This window comes from Rhinatrema bivittatum, chromosome 16, assembly GCF_901001135.1.
Source record: "Rhinatrema bivittatum chromosome 16, aRhiBiv1.1, whole genome shotgun sequence".
NCBI classification, from domain to species: Eukaryota; Metazoa; Chordata; class Amphibia; order Gymnophiona; family Rhinatrematidae; genus Rhinatrema; species Rhinatrema bivittatum.
Window position 1 is genome coordinate 66,177,419 of NC_042630.1, and position 20,431 is coordinate 66,197,849.

At 41.8% G+C, this 20,431-nt stretch overlaps 1 protein-coding gene across 1 annotated transcript; it reads left to right on the plus strand.

The window, feature by feature from the left end:
* Nucleotides 1-19,310: 19,310 nt before the first annotated feature.
* Nucleotides 19,311-20,216, plus strand: LOC115077802 (olfactory receptor 6M1-like). Its single transcript, XM_029580087.1, has one exon. It carries the CDS (start codon nucleotides 19,398-19,400, stop codon nucleotides 20,214-20,216), a length of 819 nt encoding a protein of 272 aa, XP_029435947.1. The 5' UTR covers nucleotides 19,311-19,397.
* Nucleotides 20,217-20,431: the final 215 nt, after the last annotated feature.

A 20,431-nucleotide genomic window follows, 5' to 3' on the forward strand; every position in this document is an offset into this window, starting at 1 on the left:
AAAGAGAAATTGAAAAATTCCTTGTTAAATTTAGAAATTACCTGATTTATTTGCTCTGAAGAAATTCTAAGGGTCCTTGTTGCTTCTTAAAAATATAGCAGAAGAATAGTTTGTACTGAGATGTAATAATTTCATGTTACAACTATTTTGGATGTTTGTAATGATTTGAAAATGAATAAATAAATAATAATTAAAAAAAAAAAAACTGTTTCCACCTCTAGATCCTGCCTTAAGCCCCACTTATCTCCCGAGAACCTTTCCTACGTTGACCCTTCTGCCTTTGAATAACACAGACAGCCCACCCCTGCACTGCACTCCCCTTCCTATGTAATTCCCTTGTCAGGGCTGTCTCCCATTTCACTATAAGTTCTTGGGGAGCAGGTCCAAGCAGGCAGCCTTCATCTGCACCTCTTTGGCTATGCTTTGAAGGACTTTTGTGCTTGTGTTTTGTGTCCTTTCTATGTGCACCTCTGATGCTTCTGACGGTGTTTCACATGTCATGAAGGCACTGGGAGTAGAGAATACAAAAATGATCCTCTCTGTGATAATCATGTTAAAGATAAAAATACAAAATACTTTATACTGCATGGGACTGATTGACTTTTAATAATTTCTATACTGCCTGGTTAGTGGATTCAAGGCAGTATACCGAATAAAACCATTCACAACAATTAAAATCTGATTTCTTAAAAGCATGAAAACAATACTAAAACAAACTAACCTGATCTGTATTCTCTTAATAACAGATGATGACATATGACAGTACTGCTGTGATGCAATTAAGTATCTACTGGAAAGCCAGGTTAAACAGGTGTTTTTTAGTAGTTCTCTGAAATTCTTTGTGTAGGATCTGGTTCTGAAAGAGTCAGGGAGAGTTGCAAAGAATGGAACCAGCAACAGAAAAAGCACACTCTCTGGTGATGGCTAAACAGGCTGGTTGCAATGGAGGAATCATTTAATAAGACACTGGTCCTTAATTGTTGAGGGTTTTTGAGAAATTTATGAATAATCAAGGCAATATTATATAGAACCTGCAAGAAACTGGCAGCCAATGTAAGGCATACAAAACTAGCGTGATAGTTAAGATTAAGATGCAGGCAGCAGAAGAGAGAATGTTGCAATAATTAAAACTGGTAAGTATAAAACTTGAAGTATGCTTTTAACATTAGTTATGACAAGTAATTGGGAAGGGGAAAAAAAGGCGCTCAAACAACGTGAAAGGGAAGGGAAAGGAAAAGAAACAAAAGTGCCTCCAACAAGAGACACACCCCCCTGACGTCAGCGACCAGGTTCTTGAAAAAAAGAACCTGAAAGAGGCGTCGCATGCCGTTAAATCCTCCCACCTTTGAATACCTGACTGCAGTGGTGATTGGGAAGGGAAAAAAAGGTGCTCAAACAATGTGAAAGGGAAGGGAAAGGAAAAGAAACAAAAGCACCTCCAGCAAGAGACACACCCCCCTGACGTCAGCGAACAGGTTATTGAAAAAAATAACCTGAAAGAGGCGTCGCGCACCGTGCGTCGAAGGGGCGTGACAAAGGGGCACACCCCTTTGTACACCCCTTCGTGCAACTCGTAGTGCTAGCTATAGTAATTAACTTACATCAAATATGTGTTAATTTTTTGTTGTTGTGTTTTTAATATTCTCTATTAGTTGCATTTAATAAATGATTTAATTATATTGACCTTTTTATGTTTCACTCATACTCACATCATCACCACATTTTCTATATACCTCATAATTGCTTTAGAACTTATTCACAACAATGTGTTTTTCTTTCCATCCTCTCCCCCAAAATATACCCTGCCTTCCCATTCACATTTTTCTCATAATCTGAATTTTATTTCCAAACACCCTACATATAACTATTATCTTCCTTCTAAACAATTTCCATATAATATAACTAAAAAAAAATTTACCCAGAAGGCTTATTCCCATTCCCATTTCTCATGATTTACAGATGGCCAGGTTTTCAGTTCTCACTCTCCTTCTGTAATTCTTGCGTTTATTCTCTCATTTATCACAATGTGGTCTAACGTGTTCAGTTATACAGAACAGCAAGTGGCGCAAGCCCTTCAAGGTGCATTACTATTGGATGAACCTGAAGTGTTGGACAAGAACACTTGGGATTCTTTAAAAGACACAAATATGCATCAGATTCGTTCAGATCTACATGTTTCTACACTTTTACAATACATTAAAATGGAACGAATCCCAAGAGGTTTACGAATTAATTTGGAACCATCGCTGTATCCGGAAGATGAAATTTTTGTCAACAAGTGGATTCGCGATTCTCAACAAGTGCTCCCTAGATATTATGCTACTTATAGTGGAGACTACCGGAAAATTGGCTGAAACAGCAAAAACCACTTGTGAAGAAATTAAAACAAATTTGCAATCCACTGAGACATTAGAAGAATATGACAAAAAATTACATGAACATAATCGCGCTATTGAAAAATTTCGGATTGAATTACGCCAAAGTAAAATCTCAAAATTCAACCGCGATGAAAAAGATTACACATCTGGTGCAATATATCCATGGCAACGTCGCCAATATGCCAAACCAAGACGGGTCGGTTTTGTTACTTCAGAAGATACATCGTCTGGTTCCGATGAGGATTACTCGTCCACTACTTCCAATAGAGCAAATTATCAACCACCAGAACAGTCTCGTTACAATAATTTTAGATCTTCAAACCGGCAGCAGGGACGTCGTCTTTTTTGACATCGAGGTTCGGCATGGCCGGACAATGAACAGCAACCTCAGACTCGGTCTCAGAGTGCCAGACCTCAATAGTAGTAAATTTATCTTTTCATCATCTTACATCTACAGAATTATGTATATTGGAAAAAGGTTTGTCTTTCATTCCCTACTATAAATATGATTCTTTCCAAATGAGACGTGATATGTATAAATTTTTTCGCAAGATACAGATTGCTTTATTTTTTTCAACATCACCTCCACCTTTGGATTCTTCAATAGTGTTTCCTAAATCAACATGGTTGCCCCCGGGTCCTATTGATCCACATGTTAAAACATATATGGACTTGGGATTACAGGATTTACAACAGTTGGAATTGGAAAATGAGATACCACGATACAATCTGACCAAATTGCAGCATCAGGCTTTACTATCCTTGAAGGAAAACACTTCCGTCATTATTAAACCGGCGGACAAAGGGGGCGCCATAGTCCTGCAGGATAGAAACACCTATATCAATACTGTGATGGAACATATCTCTATGCCAGACAATTATAGAATTTTACCACAGGATCCTGGTCCATTTTTATATGACGAAATTACTGAAATTGTTGAAGAGGCTTTCATTATTGGGTTCTTGTCATTGAAAGAAAAAAATTTTTTGATCAATTCCACGTATTGAGCACCTACCATCTACATGATTCCAAAGATTCATAAAGATTTGGTCCACCCACCAGGCAGACCCATTGTGAGTACCATTGGATCCTTTTTGGAACCATTATCTATATTCATTGACAAATTTTTGCAACCACAAGTTTTGAAAATAAAGTCATTTATCAGAGATACCAAAGCTATGTTGAACAAACTAATGTCTATACGTCCCTCTTCAGTAGAGATGTGAATCATTTTCCATATCGTCTTAACGATAGAAATCATGTGGCAGGAGAAGAAAATCGTGTTTGGCACGATTATTTCGTTGAAAAATCGTTAAAAATCGTTTTTTCCGATTAGTGCGCACTAACTCGAGTTAGTGCGCACTAACTCAAAATGATACAAATAGACACTTTCCAGGTCACTGAAGGTCAGTTAGGAATGAATATGTGTTCCTATTGGCTGGCAGCCCTCTTATCTATTGATGTTACCAAGGTTACCACTGAGGTGATGGTTGGGGGGATGGGAAATGGAACTGGAAACTCATGAACACCAACAGAAAATGAAACAAAGTGTTCACACTTCCCAGGTCAGTAAAGGTCACTTAGGAATGAATATGTATTCCTATTGGCTGGCTGTGCTCTTATCTATTGATGTTACCAAGGTTACCACTGAGGTAATGGTTGGGGGGATGTGAAATGGAAACAGTTGGAAGCTTGACATGTGATGATCAGCACTCACGTGACTAGAACTTCTTTGTTTATTATTTTTGTTAGCAGACACGTGCATGTTGAATTTGCCAATCACTGTGCATTTTAGAAAGGTGGTCCTGGCTGGAAATGTACACAGTTCAAATATATGTAATTGATTGTTGGTAAGTGTATTTTTTAAGTAGCCACACTGGCACAAGTATGTTTACTTTTCCTCCTACTTAACTCACTAGCTCAGCTTTGTAAGAAGGGCTTCTCTGCTTGAGTGAGGGTCAGGCAGCTCCCCCCTGTCTGTGAAGCCAGCCTCTCACTAGTAATGCAGGGAGGGAGCTGTCTCAGACTTCACCATCCTCCCTCCCCCCCCCCCTCACTCACACACCATTCACTAGCTGGGACATGGGGGAAGTCAGGAGTGAGGGTCAGGCAGCTCCCCCCTGTCTGTGAAGCCAGCCTCTCACTAGTAATGCAGGGAGGGAGCTGTCTCAGACTTCACCATCCTCCCCCCCCCCCTCACCCACACACCATTCACTAGCTGGGACATGGGGGAAGTCAGGAGTGAGGGTCAGGCAGCTCCCCCCTGTCTGTGAAGCCAGCCTCTCACTAGTAATGCAGGGAGGGAGCTGTCTCAGACTTCACCATCCTCCTCCCCCCCCCCCCTCACCCACACACCATTCACTAGCTGGGACATGGGGGAAGTCAGGAGTGAGGGTCAGGCAGCTCCCCCCTGTCTGTGAAGCCAGCCTCTCACTAGTAATGCAGGGAGGGAGTTGTCTCAGACTTCACCATCCTCCCCCCCCCCCCTCACCCACACACCATTCACTAGCTGGGACATGGGGGAAGTCAGGAGTGAGGGTCAGGCAGCTCCCCCCTGTCTGTGAAGCCAGCCTCTCACTAGTAATGCAGGGAGGGAGCTGTCTCAGACTTCACCATCCTCCCCCCCCCCCCTCACCCACACACCATTCACTAGCTGGGACATGGGGGAAGTCAGGAGTGAGGGTCAGGCAGCTCCCCCCTGTCTGTGAAGCCAGCCTCTCACTAGTAATGCAGGGAGGGAGCTGTCTCAGACTTCACCATCCTCCCCCCCCCTCACCCACACACCATTCACTAGCTGGGACATGGGGGAAGTCAGGAGTGAGGGTCAGGCAGCTCCCCCTGTCTGTGAAGCCAGCCTCTCACTAGTAATGCAGGGAGGGAGCTGTCTCAGACTTCACCATCCTCCCCCCCCCCCCTCACCCACACACCATTCACTAGCTGGGACATGGGGGAAGTCAGGAGTGAGGGTCAGGCAGCTCCCCCCTGTCTGTGAAGCCAGCCTCTCACTAGTAATGCAGGGAGGGAGCTGTCTCAGACTTCACCATCCTCCCCCCCCCCCTCACCCACACACCATTCACTAGCTGGGACATGGGGGAAGTCAGGAGTGAGGGTCAGGCAGCTCCCCCTGTCTGTGAAGCCAGCCTCTCACTAGTAATGCAGGGAGGGAGCTGTCTCAGACTTCACCATCCTCCCCACCCCCTCACCCACACACCATTCACTAGCTGGGACATGGGGGAAGTCAGGAGTGAGGGTCAGGCAGCTCCCCCCTGTCTGTGAAGCCAGCCTCTCACTAGTAATGCAGGGAGGGAGCTGTCTCAGACTTCACCATCCTCCCCCCCCCCCCTCACCCACACACCATTCACTAGCTGGGACATGGGGGAAGTCAGGAGTGAGGGTCAGGCAGCTCCCCCCTGTCTGTGAAGCCAGCCTCTCACTAGTAATGCAGGGAGGGAGCTGTCTCAGACTTCACCATCCTCCCCCCCCCCCTCACCCACACACCATTCACTAGCTGGGACATGGGGGAAGTCAGGAGTGAGGGTCAGGCAGCTACCCCCTGTCTGTGAAGCCAGCCTCTCACTAGTAATGCAGGGAGGGAGCTGTCTCAGACTTCACCATCCTCCCCCCCCCCCTCACCCACACACCATTCACTAGCTGGGACATGGGGGAAGTCAGGAGTGAGGGTCAGGCAGCTCCCCCCTGTCTGTGAAGCCAGCCTCTCACTAGTAATGCAGGGAGGGAGCTGTCTCAGACTTCACCATCCTCCTCCCCCCCCCCCCTCACCCACACACCATTCACTAGCTGGGACATGGGGGAAGTCAGGAGTGAGGGTCAGGCAGCTCCCCCCTGTCTGTGAAGCCAGCCTCTCACTAGTAATGCAGGGAGGGAGCTGTCTCAGACTTCACCATCCTCCCCCCCCCCCCCTCACCCACACACCATTCACTAGCTGGGACATGGGGGAAGTCAGGAGTGAGGGTCAGGCAGCTCCCTCCTGTCTGTGAAGCCAGCCTCTCACTAGTAATGCAGGGAGGGAGCTGTCTCAGACTTCACCATCCTCCTCCCCCCCCCCCGCACCCACACACCATTCACTAGCTGGGACATGGGGGAAGTCAGGAGTGAGGGTCAGGCAGCTCCCCCCTGTCTGTGAAGCCAGCCTCTCACTAGTAATGCAGGGAGGGAGCTGTCTCAGACTGGTATCAGGGTTAGGGCACTGTGTGCAGGAAGATCACAACACTCCTGGTATTAATAGGGATAGGGCACTGTAAGAGATGACTGTAGTAGATTGAATAAAGATCTGATGTTTCTGCTCTCCTCACACCAAACAAAAACAACACACAAGCAGAGAAGCCCTTCTTACAAAGCTGAGCTAGTGAGTTAAGTAGGAGGAAAAGTAAACATACTTGTGCCAGTGTGGCTACTTAAAAAATACACTTACCAACAATCAATTACATATATTTGAACTGTGTACAGTTCCAGCCAGGACCACCTTTCTAAAATGCACAGTGATTGGCAAATTCAACATGCACTAGCATTTCAGGTGCCTGCTAACAAAAATAATAAACAAACAAGTTCTAGTCACGTGAGTGCTGATCATTACATTACTTTTTTTGTCAAGCTTCCAACTGTTTCCATTTCACATCCCCCCAACCATTACCTCAGTGTTAGCCTTGGTAACATCAATAGATAAGAGCACAGCCAGCCAATAGGAATACATACATACATATTCATTCCTAAGTGACCTTTACTGACCTGGGAAGTGTGAACACTTTGTTTCATTTTCTGTTGGTGTTCGTTAGTTTCCAGTTCCATTTCCCATCCCCCCAACCATCACCTCAGTGGTAACCTTGGTAACATCAATAGATAAGAGGGCAGCCAGCCAATAGGAACACATATTCATTCCTAACTGACCTTCAGTGACCTGGAAAGTGTTTATTTGTATCATTTTCAGTTAGTGCGCACTAAATCGAGTTAGTGCGCACTAACGGGGAGTTAGTGCGCACTAACTCCCGTTAGTGCGCACTAACACGATTTAACGATTTTTAACGATAAATCGTTAGAATTTCTATTGTATCGTGTTCTATAACGATTTAAGACGATATTAACATTATCGGACGATAATTTTAATCGTTGAAAAACGATTCACATCCCTACTCTTCAGATACTATCATGGTCACCCTAGATATTAGGGCATTATATACAAGTATCCCGCAAGATCAGGCATTAGTAATTTTGCAACAAGCATTAGATTCCAGAAGTCGTCCCCATCGTGTACCTACCACTTTTTTGTTGACCATTGCTACTATTGTATTGCAAAAAATTTACTTCATCTTCGATGTATGTTACTATCAGCAAATTCACGGTACTGCCATGGGGGCCACTATGGCCCCCAGTTTGGCGAATCTGTATATGGAAAACTTTGAGGAGACGTTATTATACCACACGACCATGTTCACTAATATCACCAATTGGTGTTGATATATAGACGACATATTTTTTTTGTGGCATGGAGAGGAATCAGAACTTTCAAATTTTCTAACGTGGATAAACACTTTGGACCCGAACCTCCACTTCACAATGCAGTATAGTAAGTCTAAGATCGATTTTTTGGATATTTCTATACAGAAAATGGATAATCAATTCGTTACCACACTGTTTAAAAAACCCACAGATAAAAATGTTTTACTTCATTTTTCTAGTTTTCATCCATATCATTTAAAAAATAATTTACCAATTGGACAATTTTTGAGACTACGACGCATATGCTGTAGCATAGAAGAATATAATATCCAGGCACAAGCATTAGCAACACGATTGCTTAATAGGGGTTATCCATCTAAGACAATTCGAGCAGCGTTTAAAAGAGGTTATAACGCCCAACGTGTATGGTTACTTTTGGAAAGAGATGACGTCACTCATGATCCGATTTTTGTATGCACATTAAGATATTCAACAAAGGCTACTCTGATCGCGGCCATCATTCGAAAATATTGGCACATATTACAATTTCATTCTGTTTTTAAGGAATTGCCTATGATTACATACAGTCGGGGAAAACATTTGAGAGATTTGTTGACGCATTCCTTTTTACATCCAGACACTGCTCAATCTGATTCATATTCTGGCGAACACACTCCTTGCAATAATTGCTCTTTATGTGCACAAACTATCAGTGGACCAACATGGACGGATAATAAGGGTAATGTTTATTATGCTAAAACGAACACCGATTGTACATCAACACATGTAGTCTACTTAATAATCTGCCCATGCAATAAATATTACGTGGGCAGAACAAAGAGAGCTATACGCATTAGATTAATTGAACACCGGAGTTGTGTAGCCACAAAATAATTACAGGCTCCCATTGTAGCACATTGTGTTGAATTTAACCATACATTTGCAGACTTAAAGTGGAGAATCATTGATAAAATTTTGATGACGAGCAGGGGGGGTGATCCACAATCATTATTGAATCTGCATGAACAACGATGGATTTATAAGTTAGCATGCATAGCTCCTGAGGGATTAAACGCCGAGATTGATTGGTATTCTTTAATTTAATTCAATTTAAAATCCACAGCTGACACGCGCGGCTGTGATTCCTTGACGTGGCAATCACTCATTGGTTACGTCCCCTTTAAAAATGGCGTCCAGTCACTCTACCCTCCGGTTGAAGAGACTGATTACCAGAGCACGGAAATCATCACTGAGCAATAAATACCATTAGTACCGCTGTGAATAAGGTAAAATATTTTGACATCATGACTTTTGAAGTTATTGATTTATAGATGTGTTTTGTAGATGGCCCTATGAAGAAGGTGGAAACCGAAACACGGACCGTGTCGGGCGTTTTATCCTCATGGCACAGAGTCGCACAGTTTCTTCAATTTATATCACTTGAATAAGTTAAGTAATATTACTATGAAAAATAAGGAATTGAATTATGGAAGAATTTATGGTGAATAAGCACACAAAAAAAACAAAAAAATGGTGTTCAATGACCAATGATTATATATTGAGTGGTAGTGCGAGATATACTACTTGCTATGCAGCACACTCATTCAAATGAAGGCTCCGTTTAAAATTGCCTATATGAGGTCATAAAGTTAGTTTACAATACAAAAATTTCTTGTCATTATAGTCGTTAAATTGATGGAAGGAACAGAGGTGTTTTTTGGTCTTCTCACGGTGACCTTAATTTAAAAGTTTCATTTCATGTCTCTCCATCTTGCTTCTTTAAAACCAAATCATTCAATATTAGAGACTTCAATGGCATCACCCTCCTAATCTTCACCTCCATAGACTTCAATGGTATCACCCTCCTAACCACATCATCCACCTTCTTAGACTTCAATGGCATCATTCTCCAACCACATAATTCACATCCAGAGACTTCAATGATATCACTCTCCTAGCCTCCAGTGGTTTCAAATGGCATCATTTTCCTAAGCACATCATTCACCTTAGGAGACTTCAATGGTATCACCCTCCTAACCACATCATTCACCTCCTTAGTCTTTGATGGCATCACCCTCCAACCACATCATTCCCCTCCATAGACTTCAATTGCATCACTTTCCTAAGCATATCATCCACCTTCATAGACTCCAATAGCATCATTCTCCAACCACATAATTCACCTCCAGAGATTTCAATGGTAACACCCTCCTAACCACATCATTCACCTCCAGAGATTTCAATGGCATCTCCTTCCTAACCACTTCATTCACCTCCATAGTCTTTGATGGTATCACCCTCCACCACATCATTCACCTCCATAGGCTTCAAAGATATCACTTTCCTAACTTTGTCATTGATTCCATAGCCTTTCTGGTGTGTATATTACATCATGATTAAGAGGGGAGGCCGTAGTTGCTCAGAAGTGCATGGTCCAGAGATTTGTATCTTCAAAGTGGGGAAATTAACATTTTCTGATAGTGAAGATAAGGAAAAAGCTTAGGTAGCACAGGAAAATGTAAACAATGAACTGAAAAAATATTAATCCTTCCAAATTACCTTATTGCACTGCTAATCCGTAGGTGTCTATATGAGAAAGTCTGAAGTCCAAAAAATTAAGATTTGAAAATGAGACTGTATATCACTAAATGAAGATATAGACATAACAATAATATAAATATAATGATATAAAGAGACATTAATGAGAATATAAAATAATAATATAAAAAATCTGACATACTACAGACAGGCATAATAATTAAAAAAGATATCAGAGACATAGTGAAAAAGGATAATGGGACATGGTGAGATCCGGTTAAAAAATATACAGAAATGACAGAGCACTATATGTTAATGATTCCATAGAGTCATATATGATTCATGTTCTGCAGGATGCTAGCTGTGCTCTGGAATCTTTGTGGCTAGAAATCCCATGTGTAATGGGGAGGAATATTGGTAAAAGCTGCATAGGGAGAGGGCTGGTCAGTAGAAAAAGGGAGGTGATATTATTCCTGTATTGTTCCCTGGTGAGACCTCACTTTGAATACTGAGTACAATTCTGGAGACCGAACCTTCAAAAGGATATAAGCAGGATGGAGTCGGTCTAGAGGGTGTTTACTAAATGGTCTGTGGTCTTCATTCTAAAGCATATGGGGAGAGAGTTAAAGGAGAAAGGAGAAAGGCAAAATAGGGGAGATATGATGGACACATTCAAACATCTCAAAGATTTCCATGCATAGCAGGTGAACCTCTTTCAATAGAAAGGAGGCCCTAGAGCAAATGGTTATGAGATAAGGGTGAAAGTAGACTCAGGAGTAATCTTAGGAAATATCTCTTTACAGAGAGAGTGGTTGAAATGCATGGAACGGCCTCCCAGTGGATGTGGTGGAGACAAAAACAGTATCTGAATTCAAGCATGGGAGAAAATGGTAGGGATCGTAGAGCTGAGGGGGGCAGATTACATAGGTTGGATGGTCTTTTTCTGTCTGAATTTCTCTGTTATCTGGAAAAGCCTGGCCATGCCACAGACCAGACCTAAAGTTATCCAGGTTTCATTTAAATCTGCCCAGCTCTATTCAAAATGGAGCCTGGTAATTTAAACTTTGCAGCCGACAATCATGACCCTCAGACACCCATCCCTTAAAGTACTTTAAAATATGTTGAGCCTAGAGCCCAACCCTCATCAAATTTAAAAAAAAAGATGACGGCCATTGCGGTCTGACACCTCCCCGCTCATAATATTGGGGTATGGTGGGTTGGCATATTGTGCCTGCTGGCCTGTAAGATTTTTTTTCTTTTTAAGTTACCTGCCTATATTCTGAATATACCGAGTAGGATCAAAGTTATACGGATAACATTACTCAGAAGACTTTAGCCAAATAGTCATTGGGAGACTTGTCACACAGAATACTCAGTTAAATTTATCTGGGTTACTTTATCTGTCTGCTTGCTGGCTTATTGATCAGAAAGAGACATCAGTGTGTTTAACATTGTCTCAGCATTACATGTGACAAAATTTGTCTTCCTCAGAAAATCCCTATAATCCTTAATATATTGGACTTGGTAGTGACTGTCAGTGCTCGCGCATGTTCCCCAGCCCGCCGATAGATGGCGCTATAATGCTTGCTAATGTTGCTCTTATCCATCTCCTTAGCATAAAAGTAAATATTCCTAAATATCTGACTTCTTTCATAAAAAAGTGGTCTGGGGAAAAAGTAAAGCAAATGTTTTGTTTTTTTTAATCCAAAAGTTTTGCAGTATACTAAACAAATACAGAAATAAATGGAAACAAATCAGAAATAATGTAAAGAGAATGTGTATGGGAGAAAGACATGAACAAAAGGAGAGATGAATAATAGCAAAGGGGTTTGAGTTACACAGGCAAATAGGGGTAAGCACATATTTTCTCATTTCCTTTTACTTTTTTTTTTTTTTTTTTTTAGTTCTAACCCTCTGTAGGCTTTAAAGACTCTGTGCCTTCACTGTGCCAAAAGAAATAAAATGCCCGGACTAGCTATAGCCCCACAGAATTATAGCAGATCAAGACTGAAAGGCTCATCCATAATATATCGGGCTCGGTAGTGTGTCCGTCAGTGCTCGCGCATGTTCCCCAGCCCACTTCCCCATGTGCCGTGATCGGTGCACCCATGCCTTCATCCTCGCCAAGAACAGAGCGTGTGCCATGGGACATGCTCCGTTCGCAGCATGCCGGGGTCTCTGCTGCTATTTTCTGCTCAAGGCAAAAATGGAAGGTTCCCCGGTACCCGAATGGCGCACCGGGCCTTCCTCTTCGCTGCAAATGGCGCGGGTCCCGCAGCATGCCGATGAGAAAGAATGTGTGTCAGGGAGGGTGAGAGACAGCAGGAGGGTGTGAGAGAGAGCAGGGGGGGGGGGGATGCCAGTGAGAGAGAATGTATGTGTGAGAAAGGGGTTTGACAGAGAGCATGGTTGGTAAGAGGGGAGTGAGGAGGGTGTGAGAGAGATCATAGGAGGTAACAGAGGGTGGGTGGACCGGCGGCATGCCGGTGACAGAGAATTTGTGTCGGAAGGGTGAGAGAAAGCAGGAGGGTGTGAGAGAGAGCATTGGGGGGGTGTGCTGGTGAGAGAGGGGGGGTGAGGGGGGGTGACAGAGAGCATGGTTGGTAAGACGGGGGTGGGGAGTGTGTGAGAGAGAGCATGGGAGGTAAGAGAGGGTGGGTGGGGGGATGCTTGAGTGTGGGTTTCAGAGACAGGGAGCCTATATGAGGCGAGGTGTGTGTGTGAGAGAGGGGGTGTGACAGAGCATGGTTGGTCAGAGGGGGGTGGGGAGGGTATGAGAGAGAGCATGGGGGATGCTGGTGAGAGAGAATGTGTGTGTGAGAGGGGGGGTGACAGAGAGCATGGTTGGTAAGAGCGGGGTGGGGAGGTTATGAGAGAGCATGGGAGGTAAGAGAGGGTGGGTGGGGGGATGCTTGAGTGTGGATTTCAGAGAGAGGGAGCCTATATGAGGGGAGGGTGATGCCGGTGAGAGAGAATGTGCGTGTGTGCGAGAGAAGAGGGGGTGTGGGGGAGTGCGAGAGACAGCTTGCTAAATAAACTTTGCCAGCCCTGGCTATAGCAAATGTGCCTCCAAGTACCTTGCTTTGGGTGAAAACAATTTCGTTTTTCCTTTTCAGCTAACGCTTCCATACAAGAGCATATGTGCCAATAAAATGGCTCGCTGCCCAGGCGTAGAATGGGTAGAGTTGCTAGTTATTATTTACTAGCACTTAGGCACCTTCGCTTCCAGTTTTTATTATATTTTTTTTTCCCTAGGAATTTTTCGGCATTCACCATAATGAGCAAAAAATGTGAGAAAATCACTAGGAAAAAGATGACTGAAAAGTAAGGTCCCTACTAATGCTGGATAAAGGATCTGAATTCCTGCCAGCCTGTTTCCTGGCTCAGTCGCACAAATTGCTGGTCATCAGGTACCAGGCAGAGACATGACACCGAGTCCACCCTTGTTAACGAGACATATTTAATAGTTAGGGGCTGTACCGGCGCTGTTTCAAGTTTATCCCTGTACCAGTTCACTGATACACAGAGAAATGTTCTTTTGATAAACAGGACATTTTATCTTCTATGCAAATGTTTCTTAGGGCTCCTTTTACCTCTCTTTTTCTTAGGCTGTAAATGAGGGGGTTAAGCATGGGAATTATTAACACATTATACAGCAGAGCAAAAATCATTTTTTGATCCAGTGACTGCATGGACGCTGGTCTCACCTACAAACATGATCACAAGTCCCACATGGTAGGGCCTTCACTGATGGAATATGTATTTTATCTCAACAATTACTTTTAGCATCTCATTTCATACCATAGTCATGTTTTCCTTGCTGTAGAACACCTGTGCAGATACTAAGCAGACATTTACCACCACTCTCTGGAGTTTGTTCTTTTCATTTTCTATTTTTCCTCAACTTTTTTCTAATTGGATCTACTATGCTTTTTCAATCTTATATATGGTGAATAAAATTTAGAGAGTCTTGAAAGTAGTCTCCAAGGGGCTGTACTTGCTAGATAATAAATCCAACTGAAATTCAAAGACTGGAGAAGTAGTTGGAGAAGTTGAGGAAGGTTATCATAAAGGATCATAGTCAATTCAATTTAGAGAAGTATAATACATCTCAGGAGAGAAGAAATACCACAATATTTATTAATCTGATCTATGCAAGTCAGGAAATGACTTTTAGATCCAGAGAGTAAAGTAAAGAATATACCACTGATCACATAAATTAATGAGTCAGTTAAGGTAAATAAATAAGCAGAAAAGACCATGGACATCTATTAAAGTAAATGACAAGGTTATAAAGTCTATGGAGGTGAATGATGTGGTTAGGAGGGAGATACCATTGAAGTCTATGGAGGAGAATGACATGGTTAGGAGGGAGATACAACTGAAGTCTATAGAGGTGAATGATGTGGTTAGGAGGGAGATACCATTGGAGGTGAATGGTATGGTTAAGAGGGAGATACCATTGAAGCTTATGAAGGTGAATGGTGTGGTTAGGAGGGTGATACCATTGAAGCCTATGGAGGTGAATGACATAGTTAGGAGGGAGATACCACTGAAGTCTATGGAGGGGAATGATGTGGTTATGAGGGAGATACCATTGTAGTCTATGTAGGTGAATAATGTTGTTAGGAGGGTGATTCCATTGAAGTCTATGAAGGTGAGTGACGTGGTTAGGAGGGTGATACTATTGAAGACTATGGAGTTGGATGATGTGGTTAGGAGGGAGATACCATTGAAGTCTATGGAGGTGAATGATGTGGTTAGGAGGGAGATACCAGTGAAGTCTATAGAAGGAAATGACAGATTTTAATGATGATACAATTGAATCATATGCAGCTAAATAATATATATTAGGAGTGACATCTCATTATGATAAAGATAGATAGTGATTTATGAAATAAAATAGCAGTGGGAGCTATAGGTAGCCTCTCGGCAGCCCACAAAGCCCTTCAGTCTATAAATTACTGGTCCTCATTAGCATGCAGCTGCAGCAGCTCTTCCTATAAATCAAATCTGGGCAGCTCCAGTCCTTGTAAGCTGAAAACCAGTGAGGTGTTCAAGATATCCGTAATCAATATGTATGAGATTTGCAAGCTCACTGCCTCAGTCATATGCAAATCAGTTCCATGCATATTCTTTTGGAATATCCTGAATACCTGTCCAATTTTCAGCCCTTTAGGAGAGGAATCGTCTACTTCTTCTTTAAACCATAACTTCTAGTGCAGAACTAAAGCCTGAATTAGCTGGGGATTTGGTATCTGGTAGAAAAGAGGGAGGGGGTGACCCCATGACAATAGAAATCTGAGGAAACAGAGTCTTCATGATGGCCCATAATATGTTGGAAAGAGTTTTCTAATAAAATATTCAAACTAGAGTTGACACCAATCCCTGCACTGGAAATGTGATCTCATTATCTTATGATGTACACTATTCCTATTTGTTTTAGTGGTTTGCTATCCTCTAAATTTTGCTGTGGAAAATTTGGACGCTATTCTTGTAAACCATGGGACATCACATATTCCAACTAAACCCACTCAGGAGAGCTCACTTGCACTTCCGTTACTGTGCCCTCCGCACTGTGGCAATTTCAGCCTCAGGGATCCTTTCCCAAGGGGAACTGCAGTGAGTATTAATACTTCTACCTGCGGAGGATCCCCACTTCAGAGCTGCTGCAGTCCTCCCATTGTCCTGAAGGTAAGGATGTAAGCACACTTTTATAATTTGTGTTAATAGTGTTATCATATTTGCAGGAAATACTGTCACGTAGAGCATGCTTTGCAAAAGAATGAATAATGCTAGATGCAAGGGTAATACAGGAACTGCACATATGGAGAGGAATGCAGCACTGAAGGGAGAGAAGAAAAAGCAAAGGATTTCTGAAGAGGTGGGGAGAAAAGTGCATGGTGAGGAGAGAAGGTCCGGAGGCCAGGAGCACAGAGGGAGAAGGCCCAGAGGAAGGTCAGCACTTAGGAAATAGAGAGAATGGATAGGAATGATTCATGTGCTGTATGCAGGGCATGGCAGTGACAAAAAACAGGAGTGGATGAGGGCTGAGACTAAGGAGGGACAGTGGAATACAAGGATATTTGGGATGCTTATAACAAAAGAAATCAAGAAAAAAGTAAAACAGACTCAAAGCATCGGAACTGGAAAAGGATTTTGGCAGCTGGAGTTCAGCCTGATAGAGGAAAGAGGAAGAGCTGCCATACCGATTACATTAAAGAAGCTGGGGGGATAAGGACAGCCTGGGTGAGGAAGTGGTGAGAACAGGAATAAACTGATATGGACAGTGATAAGGAGGCAGAAGTAAGGACTGCTTTATTTATGATGGTAAAGTTATCTTAAGAGGTTATGTAAGCATTTCCAATTCCAGGCTGCTCTAGCACTATGAATCCTGGCCCAGCCTTGGAGGGTGTCTGTGTGTGTGTGTGTGTGTGTGTGTGTGTGTGTGTGTGTGAATGGGCTGGGGGAGGCTCTAGGATATGGTGCTGTTCACAATGGAGGGGGATATCAAACATCCTGCAACAGTTGTACTCCTCTGAACGTTTCCATAGATGCATTTCTTTATAAATATCTGAACACATGCAAATCTTCTTGATGTCCAGCTATTGTTAAAAAAAAAAACGATTGCTACTTCTCTAAATCGAAACTACAGTCATGTAATTTTCTCTGGCATCTCCAAAAATTAGGAATACTTCACTGATTTAAATGTGCACTGTTTAACCAAGTCGAGAAACCGGCACTTCACAGAGTCATAAACAATGCTCCTGGGCAGGCGAAATTGGGACAAAAATTGTAGAAGACCCTATAATATCATATTGTGCACTTGTTTGTTACATCCAATAATTAATATCCCCCTGGAAAAGCTGGATATCAGTGAAACCAAAGCCTCTTGTTAGAGTTCAAAGGAAACATCAAGGGAATCTTTTCAGTACTAGGACTCGGAGATATGTAAGATGTATGTACATTATACTTGCATGTCAACTTGGAGGAGGTGGGAATGTGAGTGTTGTGTGCTATGTATGTGGGATTTAAGTGAGATTTTTTTTTTAATTTTTTATTTATGCAATTTTTACTATACAAAATCCATCACTTATTCAGAATTCAGATCTTTACAATTCCTTTTTATGTAATACATTTAACACATTAAATATTCAATCTGATTTATACTGAAGAAATAGTCTCAGGATAATTGAAATAATTAGCGGTTAACAGGAAATAGATTAGTAGGATTATTCCTACTTTCTGCAACAACTGAATTTGAGAGTTTCTACTGTCTATATTCATTCCATCAAATTCCAACACAGCAAATTATTGGGTGTGGGAATCGAGGAAGACACGCAATTGTGATATTTCAAAAAATATACATTTTTGATTCTGGTGAACAATCTCACATTTGCAAGGAAATTTTAACATCATCTTACCTCCTATAGCTTCTACCTCAGTTCTCATATTAATAAATTTCCTTCTCCTTTCTTGAGTTACCCTAGAAAAATCGGGATATATTCACATTTTTTCGCCAAGGAACAACAATAATCGATTTCTCATATATAGTCTAAAGACTGTCTCTCTATCTGAAGCGAAGGAGAAAGAGATATGTAAAATGGCTCTATTTGTTATCAATAATTTCAGATACATTTAACTGACCTTCACCCTGTGGCAGGCTTACTCCCTGCCACAGTCTTGCTTTTTCATGATACATAATACATCTTAGATAGAACCGGCAGCGCTTGTTGAGGCATTTTTAGTATTTGTGTAAAGTATTCTTTAAGCATGTCATAAGCTGAAATTAAGTCATGCTTAGGAAAATTAATAATTCTTAAATTTAGATATCTTACCGTGTTTTCTATTCCTTCCAATCTTTTATCATATACAATCTCAGCTCTCGTAAACTTTTGCTGCCAGTTCTCCATTTTACACAGTCTAGTCTTCATCTGAAGCATATCTTCTTTGTTCTTCCCTAGGGAAGCTTCAATAGTGTTAATTCATTGATTAGAGTCTACAGTCAATGTAGACAATTTTTCAATTGCCCCCTCTAAGGATTTTATGGCAGTCCATAACAAATCTAGGGTAATTTCTGGAGGTTTTTCCTTAGTTTGCTCACCACCTCCGGCTCCTCCACTTTCCAACCTCCCCATTGCTGATTGGACTCCTTCCCCCACTTTCTTAGATGTTAAATTGGATTTAAGAAAATTCGCTGGAAGACAATATGATGGAGGCGTAATATTTGGTGCACCAGGGCTTAAAGATGTTTCGGTCAGAGAATCTGACACCCACTCAATATCAGATTTCTCAGCGACCAATTCCACTGGTGACTGGACAGTACTTGGTGCAAAAAAAGTTGGAATTCGCTGCTGAGAAGGCTCTACTAAGGGAGATGATGCAGCCATCTCCATTATTTTAGCCTTCCTTTTAGTGTGAGGCATTAAATTCTTTCTCCTGCAATTTATTATAAGTTCAGCTATCCAGCGTTTCTGCACAACTCTCAATTAGTCCTTCTTAAGGGAGGCTGATATAACAAGAAAGAAATCTTTTACTCACAGTTAAGTTGACAATATTTCGAATATTGTTAAGGAACTCGATCTGGCAACAGAGATGTATTTTTTTAATGGTAAAAGTGTGAAGCAGTGTTTTAGTTTTCACTCATTCTAATATTGTGTAGGGTTTATGTGAGTTTATGGATGTTAGATGGATGATGACATGGGGCATGCCTTAAAAACTTTGTGGTAATTTATATTTTTCAACAATGTAGTTAAAAACTTAAAGATTTTTGTGATATTTTTTGTTATTCTCATTTTCTATGACTTCAGGGAGTAAAAGCCTTCATAGATTCACCCCTTGAGTGCTCAGAATGTGCTGGATTCCCAGTAATATCTCTTTATTCTCTGTTTGACTTCTTCCAGAATTCAATGGAAGAAGAAAATCTCACCACAGTGACAGAATTCATCATTCTGGGGTTTCCTGAGTTTTCAGACCTCCAAATTCCCCTTTTCCTTCTGTTCTTACTGCTTTACCTGATCATCCTGATGGGGAACATCACTATTATAGCCCTGACGTGCCTGGACCCTCGTCTGCACACACCCATGTACTTTTTCCTCTCTAACTTGTCCTTTCTTGATATCTCTTCCACTTCAGTCACCCTCCCCAAACTGCTGGATATCTTTTTAAGGAACAGTAAGTACATTTCAATAAATGGGTGCCTGACACAGATGTATTTATTTATGGCCTTGGCTTCTGTAGAATACTTCCTTCTTGCAGCCATGGCTTATGACCGCTATGTGGCGATATGTCACCCCCTACGTTATGTTGTGATAATGAATCAGAAACTCTGTTTACTAATAACCACTGGGTGCTGGATCTTTGGGTTTTTGGATCCAGTGGCAACCACTGTCCTTATATCACACTTCTCTTATTGTAGATCAAATGAGATTAACCATTTCTTCTGTGATCCCACAGCACTGCTAACATTGTCTTGCAGCAAAACACAGACTGTTGAAGACATGAGCTACATTGTGGGTGCTTTTGTAGCACTTCCCTGCTTTATCACAACACTGACATCTTATGTCTACATCATCACAAGCATCCTGAGGATCCATTCCATGGAGGGGAGACACAAAGCCTTCTCCACCTGCTCCTCCCACCTCACAGTTGTTATTCTGTTCTATGGGACTCTGATATGTCTGTATGTGAGACCAGCATCCATGCAGTCACTGGAGCTAAATAAACCTTTTGCTTTGCTGTATAATGTTTTAATTCCCATGCTTAACCCAATGATTTATAGCCTAAAAAATAGAGAGGTAAAAGGAGCTCTAAAAAACTTTTTTAATAGGAAACTGAATTGCTAAGGATTAGATAAACATGTGCTGAATTTATAAATATAGGCAGTCATGTTAGACAATGAGACATTACCCATGCATTAAATGCCTCTCTTAAGGCCATATATAAATGAGAATCTTTATCAGCCAGTGAGCCCCATCATATTGTATGTTTGTATGATATGCAGAATTTGAGGCATAAAAGTCTTGTAACTAACAGAAAGGTAGTCAAAGAAGTCCATGCT

Coding starts and splice junctions, on each gene's coding strand:
- LOC115077802 (XM_029580087.1), top strand. CDS start 19,398: ATGGGGAACATCACTATTATAGCCCTGACGTGCCTGGACCCTCGTCTG.